Source organism: Scomber scombrus, chromosome 12, assembly GCF_963691925.1.
Source record: "Scomber scombrus chromosome 12, fScoSco1.1, whole genome shotgun sequence".
Classification (NCBI taxonomy): Eukaryota; Metazoa; Chordata; class Actinopteri; order Scombriformes; family Scombridae; genus Scomber; species Scomber scombrus.
The window spans coordinates 22942523-22960567 of NC_084981.1; the positions used below are offsets into that span (position 1 = coordinate 22942523).

Below are 18045 nucleotides of genomic sequence, written 5' to 3' on the forward strand. Positions count from 1 at the left end.
TGACTGTAGTCACCCAGTTCAGTGATGAGAAGTGTTGTCTAATTTCAGAGTCATTGTAAACTGCACTGTAGAAGCAGTGAGGAAATGGCTGTAATCTAAATAAAACAGACCCCTGGTTTCATGGAGATGACCTCCTGGTAGAGCTGCTTTGCCTGGTCCTGTGCATCTGCAGAACGGGAGAGGGTGCGGGCCAGACCCAGTCGTGGGATATGAGACCTGCGGTTGACTGGACCGGACACGATGACATTGTCTGCCACAGCTGGCTCTTAAACACAAAGTAACGCACACATACAATATAATTATTTCCTTTCAGAAAAACAAAGAAGAAACAGGCATTAGGGGTCTCTTGCTGATCTGATTTCATGCTGTGAGGTTTCACACTGACAACATTTTTCTCATGCTCTGCGTGGTAAATGTACAGAATACATGGTCTTGCAAAAAGGATGAAGCAGTGAACTTTGAATTTTCATGAAACACAGTCACACTACTACAAAATAGCACAATCTGCAGTTCAAAAATATGATTAGCTTCATCTAAATCATGAGAGTAAGACTTTGTAAAAGATTCTTAGGCATTTTCACCCATACAAACATCTGCCACTCCCTTGCATTAGAGTAGACCATGCTTCTTTCATGTCTTACCCTCTGCTGGCTCAACAGTATTGGAACCACAGCTGGCAGGGAGCTGAGGTTTGATGCTGTGGTTGCAATGTTTGGCTGATCTATCTGGCTTTGCTGCTGCTGGTGCTGCTGGTGCTGCTGGTGCTGCTGGTGCTGCTGCTGCCGCTCCAGCTCTCCCCCTGTAAGAGAATAAATAATATATATAAAATATATCTGTTAATATGTCTGTTTATGTTGTTGTACAGTAAGGTAAATTTGTGCTCATACAAAAAAACAATTCATACACATCACATTTGTCAGTGTTAATGTCCTTATTCACGCACAACTACTAAATGAGCAGAATTTTTTATTATGTTAAGCTTTCAAACAAATGTTCCCTGAATTCAAATGTTTCTCTTGTCAAACAACTTCTACAAGGAAACTAGAAAACCCTCTCCAGTGAGGCAGCTCAGATCAATGAACAGTCAAAGATTTTGTTTGCTCTTGGCAGGAAAATGAAGAAGGATAGAACTGAATAAAATATCCCTCCACAGGAAATCCTCCATGAATAAATAAAAAGGTAAAAATGGACAACCACAAAATGAGTCTGCCAAACGCTTGACTCAGGCCACCAACATGACTCACCTGCCTGCTGGGGTTTTGGCTGGAGGCCGGGTAGCTTTCCCTCCTCTAAGGGGGGCCGGAGGAGCAGGAACAGCAGCTTTGGCTACAGCTCCTGTCATCCGCCCTTGACCAAGCCCTCCCCGCCCTTGCTTAGCTCCTCTTTTAGCTGCAGTGGAGTCAGAGGGCCCCTTCACTCCCTCTGGCTGGGTGATAGACTGCTTGGCGGCTATCTTGTGCTCAGCCTCCTGTCGAGCCTGCCACCAATTTTGTTCTGAACAAACAGGTCGAATAATGTGTTAATGTGTTAGTGTTTGGAATTCATTTACAAAAAGCTATCATATTTATTTAATATACAGTATTTAATGAACAGAATTGCTCAAGTCAAGTCAGTGACACCAAAGACTTTAATGTCAAAGACAGTATAATACATATACTCACTGCTTAACTGCTCAGGAGGCTCTCCGCTCTGACTTTTGTTTTCTAACTCAATGCTGGCCTGGAAGCTGAGGCAGGCATCAGCTATGGCAACCTTTGACCCATCTGAATTTGGATTTTTGTCATAATGGGCAAGCTGTGCCAGACCCAAGAGACACAAGGCATGACTGTCCCGGGGCGTGGTCACTACCGCAAGCTGGCACGCCTACGCACAGCAGCAAAAGACACAAGTTTGGTTTCTCTGTATCACCACAAAGGCAGAGAATAACAGACACTAACAGCCATAACAGATAATATACAATATGGTCCAGCTATAGTGTTTTAATGTACAGCGACCTAAAACAATGGCAGAATTATGTGGAATTGTCAACTTGCAAAACAGGCACACTCACTGTACCTTCTCCTGCATGTCCAGCAGCTCCTGACAGGGGGCGATAGAGGTGAGCCGTATCAGAGCTGTAAGGGCCTGGCATCTCTTTGTCACCTGGGACTGCTTCTCAGTTCCAGTGTTAGCCTGGCACTGACTGTGCTGGATCAGCCTCTGCAGCAGGGCAAAGTGAGCATCCAGCAGCACCCACTCCAGCTGCCTGCTCACTTCAGCACGACACACACACTGACTCACACTCTGGGCAGTCAGCACAGCTATACTGAAGCATTTCGGCACAAAGATAAGCAGACGCTGGGTTTTTATACAGTGTTTTAAAACTTTGTATTATTTGTGTTTGTATTAATGTGATTTTTAAGACTTTAACTGAGTCACAATTTAGCACTGGATATGACTGAGACTGCTAATTGAAGCTGATATCCGCTGATTCATTCTTACTTAAACAAAACTTCTGGTTTGTAACGTACGTGTGATAGACTTGTTCAGCACTCATGGCCTTCCCTGCCAGAGTGTTTCTCTGTTGCAGCTGGCCCAGAGTGAGAAGGCCTCGCAGGAACTGTGTGCTGTGGCTGGACAGAGGGTCTGATGGGTCCTGCTCCACCCAGCTGTAGAGTAAAATAAGACAAAGATTGGCAACACACACACATACACACACACATCAACTATCATGACTGTGATGAAGTGACATAGACGCAAAACAGACAAATCAAAAGCGAGGATCAGAACTCATTGAATATAAATCAGAGTAATTGCTCTGTCCCAAATTGTAACCAGCTATTTTTTTAAGTAGTGAAGAATCAGATCTCTACACCTTCGCCTAGGCTTTCTCCACTTTAGATTAAGATTGTCTTGTGCTGCCTAAATTTGTATATCCTGACCCCGAATCCCGACATTGAAAGTTCTTCAATAGAAAACAACACCATTCATATTCTCCCTTATGTAGGCTTAAACCGAAGATCCTGGTACATTACTGATATTGTCATGCTCTGACACCATCTCCCTCTCTCTGGATGTATCCACCTCCACACACACACACACACACACAAACCTCCTGTTGCAGCGCTGGCTGATAAAGTGCTCCAGTCCCTGTTGTAGGAAAAGAGCAGCCTCCTTCTCTGTGTCCTCTGAGGCTTTTTGCTCCTGTTGCAGCAGAGCCAGCCCTGTAAAGAACCTGGGACAGTGAAGGCAACACAGAAGAAATGTTGAAGATCGGTTCTCACTCTGTAGACTGTAAGTATACTTTTAAATCTGAACCCTCTTTTACTGCTAGGCCTCATTTCTGCATGTATGGCCATACCATCCATGGTTGACTTTTAATTTTCCATTACCTCTATAATCATGATATCATATTTGTTTTCACTGGCTGTCTGTGAGTTTTAGAACAAATCTCATTGTTGATCTCTTGGCAGCATAATATATATTGTCCTCTTCAGGTGATATTTCAGACATGTTTTCTGTCTATGAGCTAGTGCACAATGTATGATCCTCAGGTAAAGACTCCCTGGCTGTGTGAATACATTTTAATTAATTAGGATACTGTATTTCTGTTTTTGCTACCAACAAGACTTGACTATGACCTGACCTAAGTGTTGGCTGTAGGGGTTGTAATGCCAGGCCGCTCTGGAGGTGCTGGAGAGCTTCCCTAGTCCCTCCCTGCAGCAGCAGCAGCCTTCCTACATGGAGGTTATACTCCCAGTTGTCTGGACTCAGAGACCAGGCGTCTAGGTATTTCATCAGTGCCCGGTGGACACAGCTCTCCTCATCGTGTACGGCTGCACTGCTGTCCTGCAATAAGGGAAAAGGGAGTTCAATCCATCTGACATTTATAGATGGCCATTTACTTACTGGGTGCTGTCGATGGCGCCAGTCTGAGCAGCCACGGCAGTTACAGACATTACTCAACAAGTTATATAAAAATGCGTAACTTAAGCATCCATAAACTGTGGCAGTTTGGTGCATTTTAAAAAGGATGCGGTGCTACATCTAGCAATGGAAAATGTCACAATATTCTGCTCTCTAAAAATACACTTGAATTGCAAAATTATATAAAGTGACTCAGTGGTAAGGGATGTAGTCAGTGATGATGGACCATTATTACTGTTAAACTTTCTGAAGCCTTTGTAAGGGCTTTCTAAACTGTGACATAACTCTGAACAGGATAGGCAGGCTTAGAGATGGTATGACTGTACATCCAATCAATAGTCATTTGTCATGCATCAAGCTAGAAACGATTGATATTAAGCCACAAGTGAACAGCAGTGCAAGTGATAGAAAGAGCAGCTGATGAATGACATTTCAACAATCTGTGAAGAAGCTGGTCAGAACACATCTCTCTTGATGTTTACATTTACAGTATTTCACTGGTGCTCCTAATTAGAGCAAGTAAAGTAAACTTCATTGTCAAGAAACATAAAAGCAGCCTACAGTATGACACCCTTACCTTGGCAGTTTTCTTGAAGAGCCAAATGTAGAGTGTTTGAACATAATCAGCTTTGCCGGACTGGCCCTGATCTCTGAGTTGCTGAAACTCTTTATCCAAGGCCTGAAGCTGGTTCTCTGTGGTAGGATTGCCGACGAAACCATGGAGTTTACACACAGCCAGGATGTCATCCTGACGTGATGTTGATTTAGCCTCGCTTACTTCATCTTTGTCCTTGTCGACCTGGAGATGAAGGAATGAAAAGAGGAGAGAGTGTGTCACTTTGTTAGGTTTTCACAGTTACAATTCAAATTCTTTATCGCAAAAGTAACATTTTTCTGAACATTTCACCACGATTGATTTTCAGGCTATTGTGCTGCAAATGAAAAATGGAATCTGAGCCCTAAAGAAAGATAAAGGTCAAAGATGTGTTGGCATGTAGAATATGGAGAAGAGCAGCTGAAATAATGTGAGTGGGAAAGCCCTTGAGCACGGTGCATCATCACCAAATGTCTCAGTCAGGATCCTTGAAGGCCAACTTGCATTTACATTTTGTTTGTAGCAATAGCCAGGTATGAATGTGATTAACTGTGTCAATGCCAGAAGGATTTTTAATATAAAGGTTTACAGAAGCTATTTACTCATGCATATTTCATTACAGCCACTCATCTGTGCAAAACCTTACATCACTGTGAGAGCTTTCCCCATAACATTTCCCGGCACTACCTTCCTCTGGAGGCCATACATCTCTGTAGCGTAGTGCTGCTCCTCCAGAGCGAGACCCAGCAGGAAGTGCAGTCGGGCATCGCCGGAGCTGAGTCTGATAGCTGATGCATAGTTGACAGCAGCTTCTTCCAGGTTATGAAGAGGAGACTGCTCGTCCTCATAATGCAACATGTCCCCTGTGGAGATGCAAAAAATGAACACTGTGGTGTACAGTATGCACATAACAGACAACAAGCCCAGAAAGTATTTGCATATATTTGTAAGAGAATTTGCATCAATATAGAATTGACAAACAACATTTCACAGTGACTGTATTCTGCTCATCTGTACTAAAGGCATCAGGCAGCACCAGGTTTAGGTTTACATTTAGTTAAAATTGTTTTTAAAAATGAGTCATGAGTTTCAGTAGGAAAATTAGTCAGTAGTTAAAAACACAAGGAGATGCTATCCTCTAAATGCTATAATCTCATTTTATTTTTAATGGTATAATAACATTTAATATATAATAGTTACTTCTACTTCCGTGTCAGACTGTAGTGACTGTCAGAAAAGACAAACAGCATTTGGCTGCTTACTTGTGTTACTTTCTCATGAAAATGTTTCAACTTTATTTCACTGTGAAATCAAACTCTTCCACTACTGTTTCAGACACTGTTTCTGTTTCATCCAAGCACAAACACTTCCTTAATCTCTGTCATTTACAGTACATTGAACTGAATAATGAGGAATAAGAAGAGCTCCCATTTGGCCACATTCTTTCTTTCACTTACAATTGCGTGTGTCCTTTCCATTAAATATTCAGAGTGTAACTTGCCTTGGCAACAGTGCCCTTTTTCTATCAGACTGCACTGATGTCACACGTTGTTATATTCCACAGAATATTACAAAACCTATGAAGCACACCCATCCTGCAGCTGCTGCTGTACTTTTCACAATCATTTTTTATTTCTTTAACTAATATAAACCAGATAAATGGACATCTCAGCTACTAAATGTGTTCTGTGGGCCTAACTAAATTCAGTGTAAAGTCTCTTTAGATATTAAAAGATATCATCACAGAAACGGCCCTGTGTTAAAGTTCCTGGGGGAAGAATGGAGGGACCCGGACAAACCTAAAAGCTTCACTATAGTGAATAATCACTATTTTATACTGAGGCTAAATTCCCCTGCTTTGATAATATCTACAAAAAGGATACAATATGATCTTTGTGCTTTGCAGCAGGTCAGACAGAAGAACACAGTTCATTCATCATCCTATACGCAGCTTGATCCACTACAAGAGAAACAGCTTGTTAATTTTTTTAAGAGGAGAAGATTAACTGTCCATCCCTCCCTATCTCATATCAACATCTCTCTCTCTCTCTCTCTCTCTCTCTCTCTCTCTCTCTCTCTCTCTCTCTCTCTCTCTCTCTCTCTCTCTCTCTCTCTCTCTCTCTCTCTCTATCCCCGTTTCTCTCCGGTGTTACTTCTCGGTTCAGCTCCAGTGACTTTCATTCAGGCCTCTGGGATCAGTCTCGAATGTCACTTCTCAAAGTCATCAAACAATTAGTAAGGCACAAGTAGCTGAGAAAAGACGAGCGGTAACTTGAGTGCCTGGCACATCAGATAATAGGGGTAGCTCTAGAGGCAACCGCTAACTAGCCCATTTTCATGTATTTTTTAATGGCTGAAGCTGACTACTGTGCCAAGGTGAGGCAAAGAAAATGACTGCTGTGTCCACTGGCCGAGGACGCCTTTAAATAATAAGACCACCTGAGGAATACAAAATAAACTCCAGAAACTGTCCTCTAAAGTGGATTATAATTCAGATAAACTCTGCTGAATTTTGTAAGTCAAAGGATCTGCAAGGAAAGGCTTTAGTGCAGATATGTTAATGAGAATAATATCTGCAGAAAATTGATGAACTCCGATTAATTCTTTCTGGCCTGCACTCTTTTTTTTGGGGATAAAACCCATGAAAAGTATTCTTCCCAAGACAAAAAGAAGATAACAAAGCATTCGTATTACTATAGTATTGTGCACTGGGATTTACAGTGTAAAACTATAGGGGGTGAGAAGGTTAATGGTGTCGGGAAGGTGTATCAGAGACTTCAGGGGGGAATTATGCTCTATCAGTGTTGTAGTTGGTATTGGTTATCATACAGTACTTGACATCCATTTAAGTCCTGGTCCTACACTCTTGTGTTGTAAAGTAATACATGCCTGGTTTTGGCAAGCATTGCCGGTAGAGTTTCAGGTGATCCTGGGCCATGTCACACAGCTTATCCACATTGTCTTCTCCTGCTGTCATCTGTAGTCTTTCCTCCCAGTTACGCACCTGTAGTGAACAAAGAAAACAATCATTCAGCGATCAAGTAACAGAGACGAAGGCCGTAAAGCTTCAACAAGCAGGAGTAGTGTTGTACATTACATGCAGAGTTGATGACCGTATAGCCCCTATCATGTCACTCAAATTCAGCACGGATATAATCTTTTACTAACTAAATATCATCTTATATTATTAAGTGATACCAAATGTTAGAGGGAAATATGCTCTCTTAACATGTGTGATCTATGTGAAACTATGAAAGTTGTGATTGTATTACAGCATCAGAATCATTGACACAAATTCCTCACAAGATTTAGGCAGTTCTGACTCTGCATGTCTCTAGTTTACTAAAATGTAAATATCAAACACATAGAAAGAAACAAAAGTCAGAGAAATTGAACTGACTGTACACAGAAAATAAAGTAACAGTTCAATTACCTCCAAAATGTGTTTAGTCTCTATTTCCAAGCAATCAGTCGATTCAAAGTGCTTCTTATACCAAGTCGTCTCTGTGACATCCTGAAAGAAATGACCTAGTTATACAAATATGTTATTTTTATATTTCACATATATGGATAAAGTGAATAGCGTTTGACCAATTCCATCCATAAAATAATCTATGGTGATTTTATTCATTCAAACAGAGTGGGTTCTTAATTCTTAGTCAGGGTATAATACCAGTTAATTAAATGGAGAAACACCATCACACCTCTGCATCTCATCTGAAAAACACCTTCACACAGGCAGCTTACACACTCACAAACATGAGACAGATATACCAGCACTTAGTCACTGTGCAGGGAGTGCAGACTTGTAAATAAAAAATGAGTAAGGTCAGTAGCAGTGATTCTGGCAGCGCAGAGTACTGTTAGATCTTTCCTACTGACCTTTGCATCCAGGTCCCCTGTGGGCTTCTGTGGACAGTCCAGAGAGTGTGATCCCAGCTCAGACAGTTTCATCACACTGTCACATCCTGTGGTCAAAAGGAGATCAAATACACAATGAATCACTCACTAGGGTTGGCTACTAGTGTTGTCCTCTACTTTTGATATTAGTAAAGATTGTATAATATAGATAAATAACACATTTATGAGAGGTTTTATCATATGATTGTCTTTTTTAGTTTAATTAACAACTCTGCAGAACTGCTTTCTCTCGAATACAATGCAAATTCAGTTCCAACAATTGTATTTAACTATTACTATAGGAAAGATGTCTGTTGCATGTTATTCCGGTGCCACTTTTATGGTTGTTCTCTGGATTGTCTATAAATAAGATACTCATCTGACTAAGCAGGAGGAAGCCTGCTGGATAAGAAGGCGTTATGCCAAATCAAGCCTTCAGCCCAAGACAGCTGATAAATGAGGTCTTAATTAAGTAATAGCTGATAAATGAGGTCCTAGTTAAGTAATAAAATCATCCTGGTTACAGCAACATAATAGTTGTCTACAGGAACATCATGTTACATGATATCAGGACTTAGGTCAGGTGTGCCTAGAAGAATGATGCTGTAGTTAAACAAGCCTTTCTGGAGGCAGAAATAATTCAATTGGTCAAGAAAAATCTTAATGGTGGAGCATCCAGAAGGGTTGCTTGTTACAATAAGTTCAGTTGCACTTAGTCAACCCAAAACAAATACAAATAATTGTGGTTCTACTACTCTACCCCTTGACCTTTAAGTCAACAAATAAAGAGCTGTACCTCGGTAAGAAAAGAAGCACTTGATCAGAGCAGTAGACATATTCTTGTCAAGGTCCCCTTCAATGACCTTCCAGGCATCTCCCAGAGGTAAATCGCTAAATGGGTCGATGTTCGATCTTCGTGCCAGCATCTCGATATAAGGCCTTGAGAAGATGTGCTTTGGGTCACTGCAAATCAACAAGAAAAGTCTGAGCTAGATGTGGTACTAGTAACAAGTGCATGCATAGTCTTAGATCTTTTAAACTGTGCTGTCTTAAATGGTAAATCCAATTAACCAAAGTGAAACAATATAACCATCAATGTGCTCAATTAGGGTTTTAGAAATGTCTGTTTGATTGTGCATCTGATACGAATTTGCACTTTATTTTATTTTATTGTATTTTATTTGAGAAAAATGCAGTTAAAATGATTATGCTACTACTGTTTTTTTTCATATACAGTGTCTTCCTAATCAAGTCTCACCTGTGGCTGATGGATACAGGTCTATAAAAAGCACTCAAGGATACTGGACATTCATAGTCCAGCTGCTGTTTCCCATCAGTAAAGGTCACAGCCATGGGAATAAGCTCTCGAGTCACCAACACTGTGTACACCTGACAGAGTTAGAGGGGTGTCAGTTTTAGTTACCACTGGGGGAAAAAAACAAACCTAGTGTGGCATCCTTAACAAACCGAAAATCACCTAACTCTATTCTAGAAAGCTGATTTTTATAGTAAAACTGGGCAACTAAGAATGTTTGTGAGGCTTCAAAATGTAAGATTACTGCAGGTTAACAGGTAGGTATGAGATAAAGATGAGGTGAACCACAAGGCTGTGAAGATTTATATGTTTCAAAATGTTATTTTAACAACTTACTGTGCTAATGAAACACACCGAAAGCCATCACATCAGCACTGACTACATATGGACCTCTGGCTCATCCTACCTGGGAATTGCTGCCATCTGCTGAACAAACTGTGATCTCCACCACAGTGTCTCCAAAGTTCAGTGGGACTGGTTGTGAGCTGTCTGCCCCATTTATTGTAACTTTTATCTTTCTGTCTGGCACCTCAGGAAGCAGGGTCACAGCATTACAATGAAAGGTGACAATACCTGTAGGGAAACAGAAATAAGAAACATCAATACAATATTTGTATCTTATATTGAAGTGTAAGGTGCTAATATTCGGATGATGTTTGTTTCTGTACATTTGGGAGACAACATACCACAAAAAGGTATTTTTAACATTTATAGATATTGTAGGGATGCATACACATCTAATTTCAACATATATTACTGTTTGTATTCATTAACATATGAAATAATAGCACAGCAATACTTGTTTATACTCACTACTGTACTCATAGATTTTGGTACAAAATGCTGGATGAAGAGGGAAATCTCCTTCCAAAGCCAGATGACTGAGCTCTGCGATCTTTGCTGATAGCTTGGTGATTTCCACACAGTACTTCTTTATAGTACCGTCTTCGGCCACCACCTCAATTTCTACACTGTTCAACCCATCGTTCAATTTAATGGTGCTGGAGCCATCGCCAAAGTGCTGAAACATAAAAATACAACCGTCATTAGTGCAGATGATGAGGTTAACTTTTATGTGAAAACAGCTGAAAACATTTGTTATAGAAAATTAGAAAAATAATCAAAAAGTAATCAAATGTAAAAAGTTACATTACTTTAAGTCATTGAAATAGCTAAATTGCTGAGGGTGGATCAGGGTAATGTGGGACACTTTTTGCAATTCTGACTTGTTCACCACATTTACATATTAAACCAATACATTATATCAACACCTAATATCATTATGAAATCCCAGAGATGTTTGCTTGTTAAATCAGAAGACAATTTTTAGATATTGTACTGTATTGAAAAATGTCACATATACTAATGTTTCTTGTGTCAAATTGTTTCAGAATTTTTAGATTTTTTAGGCTTAGAAATACTTTGATTTATACAACGCAGCCTTATCTGCCAAAACTTTCTGAAATGTACACATATTTGGTCATTTAATTTTGTCTGCATGTTTCTTTGCTTTCTGCTTTCTGCCTGTATGTTCACATGTTTAATGTTAAACAATATAATTTACACAGTTTGGATACACTAGTAAACTTTAAAATAATTGAATAGAAAAAGAGAAAAATGCACTGGAGCTTAGTTGTCAATGCCCCACATTATCCTAGGGTAACTAGTCATCTGTAACCTATTACATTTCCATTTCCTTCCCAACCCTGTATATATATACACACAGATATATATATAGATATATATATATATATATATATACTATATATGTAACTATATATATATATATATATATATATATATATATATATATATATATATATATATATATATATATATATATATATATATATATATATATATATAGTTACATATATAGTTACAGTTACTGCAGGACAGTACTCACAATAGTGTATGAAGCCCCACAGTCACTAGTCATCAGGTCCAGAGTCACTTTGTGGACATCGCTCTCCACTGTCATTTTGTAATCTGTAACTTCTGGAGTATAAACTGGTTGTAGCTTCCCAACGGAGAAGGAAAGCTTCTCTAAATCACAGTTGTCCATGACTAATGTTTAGTTGTGTGTTTCGCTCCAACAATGTAAAATGATCCAAGTCTTTTTAATGCAGCCAAACCAAACTACTGTCTGACATACCAGCGCACTCAGCTTCACATTGAAGCCCCGGGATACCATAGCAACGGTTACCATAGCAACGTGAACACTTTAAAATGCCTTCACTAACAGTGAACTTTGACATGTTTTAAACGTGTTTTACTCAGAGGATAAAACAGCGTAATAAATAAACCAAAAACATGTTGCTATCAGGTGCTTTTAAAAAATCAATTTTCGTTATAGTCTCATAAAATTTAGACCATATGAGGAGAATAAAAAACTTATGGTCAGTTGTGGTCACTCTACAATGTACAAAAAAATGTTTTTCGCAAATACAGCTGTTATTAAACTATAAAGAAAAATAATATTAAGTTATTTTTAAGTAACTTACATTTTTATTAACATATAACGCTAACTATGCTTTCAAACCCTACTGAATCTAACAACCTGTAATAAAACATTAACCAAAACTATTAATTTATGCAAACATTAACTTTTTATCTTAATAATTAAACCTCTTGTGTGTCTTTATTTGTGGTTTTAATTTCACTGTTTATGATTGTGTTATGTTATTATTCAATGTTCAAACGAAATGACTTTAATTGTTTTGTTTTTGCTTTATTTTGTTATTGTAGTTTTAGCTCTTTTGTTTTGCTTGTATTGTTTGTTTCATGTGTGTGTTTTGTTTGTTTATTATTCTTTTTATGTTATGTTGTTATGCTGTGTTACAATGTTATTGATCAACAATCTAAATAAAAGAAAAAATCCTAGGCTAAAGTCCTCCAGACGCCAGACGGCAGTATACTCTATTTTTGAGTTCAGAAGAAGACGAGCCGCGTTGTTGTTGTTGAACGTCACTTCCTGTTAGCTACAGCGTGCAGCGTGCTAGAAAGGTAAGACAGAAATAGCTCAATGTTGTCACGTTTAGGTGTTAAATGAGCTTGTTTGTCTCGTCTGTAGCCTAGCTAATTAAATAAATACACTACTGCCACTATGCTACAGCCCACCCGCTAAATATTATGTGACTTTATTGACTGCTTTACAGGAAAATGGCAGCGGACATGGGAACTGATGACTACCCACATGAGATAGATGAACAGCTCACAGGCTTCGACTCTTCAGCCTCTTCTGTCAAAACCATGCTGGAGAAGCTGATGTCCATGCCCAGAAATGACCTGACGCAAAATGTAGGCTAAAGAGCTTTATTTTTTCACAGTGGGAATTAGGCAGGAAGTAAAAGCTGAGACATTGTTGTACATGTTGGCTCACTGGGAATGCATTTATACATTACACAACAAGTAGGAATAGCAGGGTGCCCACGGTCATGCAATTCCTGGAATTAGGTGAATGTTTTGGAAAACAAACTGCTCCACAAACAAACTGCTCCACAGTTCGCTTTGGCTTGGGACTGAGACCAAATTCTCTAAAGGGTTTTGAACTGCATCTAAGTGTGATTACTGTGCCCAAACAAGTGTACCAAAAGGGGAAAATGAACCAGAGTCTAATTCATTAAAAACTAAAGAGCACAGGTGTGAAAATGGGTTGTAGACAATTGGTTGGGACAAAGGAAGATATTTCATCTTGATCTTTTGGAAACCGCGATTTAATATTTTCATGATTGTCTGACATTTTATGGACCAAGCAACTGATCAGTTAATGAAAATAAGTGTTAGCTGCAGCCTTAGATTGGAACAAAATGTAGTTAATGTTATTATTATTAACACCTGGTTGTGGAAATCAAAATGCTCCTTTGAGAAAACATCACATCACAGTGGTGAAAATATATAAAGTGACATGTCCAGGGTTGTGAGGAGCAGCCCATCTCATTTTGGTTGACAGGTTGCCAGTATATCACAGGGCTTTAATCACATACAACCATTCACACTCAGATTCACACCGCGAAATGCATCATTTTAAATACAAACCTCAAAACATACAGTGATTACTGAAAATATGATGTGATGCTTAAATGTTGCTTCTGCTTTATTGACAGTTGGATCCTTTGGATCAAGCCAAACTAGACCTGATGTCTGCCTACACCCTCAATTCATTATTCTGGAGTAAGTTCTTTATATTGTTTCTATATTCTGTGCTTTAGAGGAACATACATTTGAGGTTGGCAGTGTAGTCCAAACAACACTGAGATGTAATGATGTCGGAGGGATATGTGACGTTGCCTCCACACACATGTGTGATACATATATCTCCCCTATGGCATTACATGAAAAGGCCAAATACAAAGCTTCTTCTGGATCGTCATCAGGTCTTGTTTTTGTCACATAGTCACAGTTTCAACATTTTTACCTTGACGATCAGTGTGTCTTGACTTTTTGAGGGAATTCATCCCCCTTTTTTGAGGACAGTATTAATATTCTTTTTAACACACATTTTAAAATCTCTACCTTTTGACCTCATTTACAGTGTACTTGGTTACGCAAGGATTAAATCCCAGAGAACATGGAATCAAACAGGAATTGGTATGTTTTTTTTTGTCTTATCATTCTGTCTTTCTATTTATGTTCATTGTCTAATACCTCTGCAATAATTCTTTGTTCTTCAGGAGCGAATCAGGACACACATGAACAGAGTGAAAGAGATTACAGACAAGAAGAAAGCTGCCCGTCTGGATAAGGGGGCTGCAGCACGCTTTGTCAGGAATGCCCTCTATGAACCAGATGAAAAGGATCCTAAGAAAAAAGCAGCTTCCAAGAAAGCAGCAAACACATCTGACAACGTGCCATCAAAGCGTCTAAAACAGAGCTGAAATAAAAGAGGCACGTTTGCTCATAAGGCAACTTCTAAGGCTGTGTGACAGGGTATCATATAAGACAACACAACTAATATCTTGTTAATGTGGACGGCTCACCGGTCCCGATCTTATTCTGGAGTCAGATCCTTGCATCTTTCCATGCAGCAGTCAGCAAATGTTGCTGGATGAACTAGAGACACACTGACAGCCATCTATGACGCAGCATAGCAGGTTTGCTGTGTGTTTTTCTGGACACTGACCTCAGCAGCTGGTCCAAAATGTAATAAACCCAATTCTGTAATATTTTTGTAATGTTATTTTGGCAATGAGTTGTTCATTCTGTAGGGTCACATAACTTAAAAATACTGTTTTATTCCGAAAATACGAAAACAATTTAATTTGGCCCATCAGGTACTGAAATATGTCATGTAAGATTGTATGATTCTTTCTTTTAGATAAATGAGAAATGTTAATTTCTCACTATTTTGAAAGTGATTCTGTGAATCATAAGATGTTTTTTGCAGTACATTTTTTACAGGAATGCCATGTTTCATGTGTTTTTGTTGGCGTCTTAGATTTCTGCATAAAAATACTTGCCAATCATGTTTGAGTTTTTTCTTCCTCTTGAAATATAGTGTGCCCGAAAAGAATTGGTGGTTTAATTCTTATGTAAAATAGTCATGTTGACTCATCACAGTTGGAAGGCAGGTGTAAATAATAAAATTAATGATGGTTTAATTCCATTTATGTTCTTCGGTTTTAGGGCCCTCAAGTGCTCACTGCGACTAGTATGACAAGTTAAAATTTTTGCTGTGTTTGATATTACAACAGTTTGGTTGACATCCCAGGAGCAGATGCTACCAATTATTATTCACTCATAACCTGCTTTACTTACATGACCACCAACCTAGCAACGAATGCAGTCCAAAGAGTTGAAGATAACTTTTGTGCTTGACCTTAAGAGGTTGTGATTAATACAAGGGAACCGCATTAGATAGCAACATATGCAACAGTAGGTACTGTATAAATTTGTCACTGATGGATCATCACTCATGATGATCTGAAATTTCATTTTGCTGTGTAAAATATTGTGGTTGCATTCTGGTTGGTGTCTTTGGATGAACGCTCTTAAAAATAATCTTTATTTACAGCAAAGCTTTTCAGCTTTTATGGCGAGGTTTGGCTGTTCATGTTTTAGTTATATCTTCCCAGTATAGTCTAAACTAATGATCATCAGTGTCACAGTAAATAAATGCTGCGTGTGCAGATTTTAAACTTCAGTTCTCGTACTGAATAACTGAAACCGTGTGTTCATATTCTTGACCTTACATATCAACATAGTAGATATGTGGACCAGAGCCACATCCCAAATTATAAGACATATAGAGCTCCGCTGAAGAAGGGAAAAAATCGAAGGAAAAAGTAAAATGTTTAGGAGAGGGTTAGAGGATGACTTTATGATGCAATTAGAGTTGTGTATACTGGTAAATACAAATGAAGTGAAGCATTACTCACTGAAAGCCTTAATCAATGAAACCATTTGGACAAAGCCTTGTGTGGGTGAAACATGTGACCTTTCAATCACTAAAATGGCTTCTGCAACCATCGCATACGGTGTGTGCTGCAGCTGCATGGCTGCACAGTATAAGTGTATGGCGTAATTAGACTTCCTTTTATAAAAAACAATGTCACGTTAGATAAAGACACCCATATTACTTCCTTTTTGTGATTCCCTCTGGACAGCCAAGATCTTAATCTTAATGCACCCGCAAGTCACTGCATCCCTCTAATCAAGCCCAGGAAACAGTGAGGCAGTGAGTTAGATTCTCAGGAATGTATCTTTTCATTCTTTTCATCATCTCTCCTTCTCTCATCCTCCCTGCAGCAGCGTCCAAGAATGACATTTGTTTAGCCAAACCACCCTACTCCATCCTTTTACTTTTTCCACCAAGTTGTTGTTTCTAACTCTGTTCAAAGACATGTGTCAAACTTTGCCTGATGAACTGCCCCGTCTGCATATTGGAAAAATATGGATTTTTCCACTTTTTTTTTCTCCCCTCTGTAATGTTCGCCTTCCTATGCCTTCTTCCCCACATGTGCACAGTATAAAAGAGTTAGGTCACTGTGCGAGCAAATTTGAACAAACAAACTCTCATGTTGAAACCGTGCACCCTAACAAGCTCCAAATCCTGCTTTGTCCTGCGGTTGTTTATTTATGCTGTTTGTGAGCAGCCTACGGTGAGGAAGTTTATATTATATAGAGTGAAAGGCATTAGACCAAATGACCTGCTCAGGCCAGAAGGGGGTAGAAGAATCCTTCCTCCCAAACGTTTCTATCTTCAGAAGGATTAGACATGCTGACAACAGACTGCATTAACCTACCGGTCACATCTGGTCTTAACACATCTGGTCAGATCACATAATTTTAGATACAATGAGTCGTCATTCACAGGAGGTAAACTTCTGTAATTAGACTGCAATAAACAGATTAGGATAAATTGATGCTGAAATACATCATGGATAAACTATATTTGCAAATAGTGTTCAAATCCCAAATCATTTCCATTTACTCCCAAAACTCATTTGTCATGGCATTTCATCGCTGCATTTTTAGCTAATCATAGAAAACTGGCTCTTTTCAACAGCAACACAGTAGTTGCAAAGACATTGTATTTTTTCAAAGTTTATTGTCGACAATAGAAACAGCAGCTGACAAAATAATGTCACTGCAAGGTTCATGTAGAAGCTATTTTGGAGCATTTGCTCATATCACATGATCATCAGCAGCAGTTGGAGTGTACCCAGTTGTGTCATGGAATAAAATACTCAGACCTCTCATCCATGTTGGCTTGTTTTTAACATTTAAAAAAAGAAAGAAGACATTTTATTTCATACAGTGTGTATTTTGGTTATTTGTACTATTTAAATGAAAGCTGTGCTTGTCTATATGTTGATAGGCTGTATGTAGATAATTATTTTCATCATCGATTAATCCGTAGATTATTATCTCGATTAACCTAAACCTAAACCTAAATGTCTTGTTTTGTCTCAACCAGCAGCCTACAACCCAAAGATGTTCAGTTTACTATTACAGAAGATGAAAGAAACCACAACATATTCACATTTAAGAAGCTGAAACCAAATATCATCATGAAAAAAGTTAGATATTAAGTTTCTGTCAACTGACTAATCAATTAATTGACTAACTGTTACAGCTCTAGCTGCCTGTCTGATTAGGCAGACTGAACCTGGAAAAGCTTATATTTTCAAATAAAAAAAGAAATAAAGAATAAAGGACCAGTATGTAGAACTTGGTGGCATCTCGTAGTGATGTTGCCAATGGACTTATCCTGTCCCCTTCCAAGCGTGTAGGAGAAGCTACAGCGGCCGTGAAAATTTCGAAAAACCCAAAAGGCCCTAACTAGAGCCAGTGTTTCATTTGTCTGTTCTGGGCTACTGTAGAAAAC

The 18045-nt window shown here is 38.9% G+C and overlaps 1 protein-coding gene across 1 annotated transcript; it reads left to right on the top strand.

Annotated features, from left to right (window-relative positions):
- The first annotated feature begins 12698 nt into the window (after positions 1-12698).
- Positions 12699-15251, top strand: c1d (C1D nuclear receptor corepressor). Its single transcript, XM_062430210.1, has 5 exons — positions 12699-12722; positions 12875-13016; positions 13823-13889; positions 14251-14306; positions 14390-15251. The coding sequence occupies exons 2-5, from the start codon at positions 12879-12881 to the stop codon at positions 14591-14593; spliced, it is 465 nt and encodes a 154-aa protein (XP_062286194.1). The 5' UTR covers positions 12699-12722; positions 12875-12878; the 3' UTR covers positions 14594-15251.
- Positions 15252-18045: the final 2794 nt, after the last annotated feature.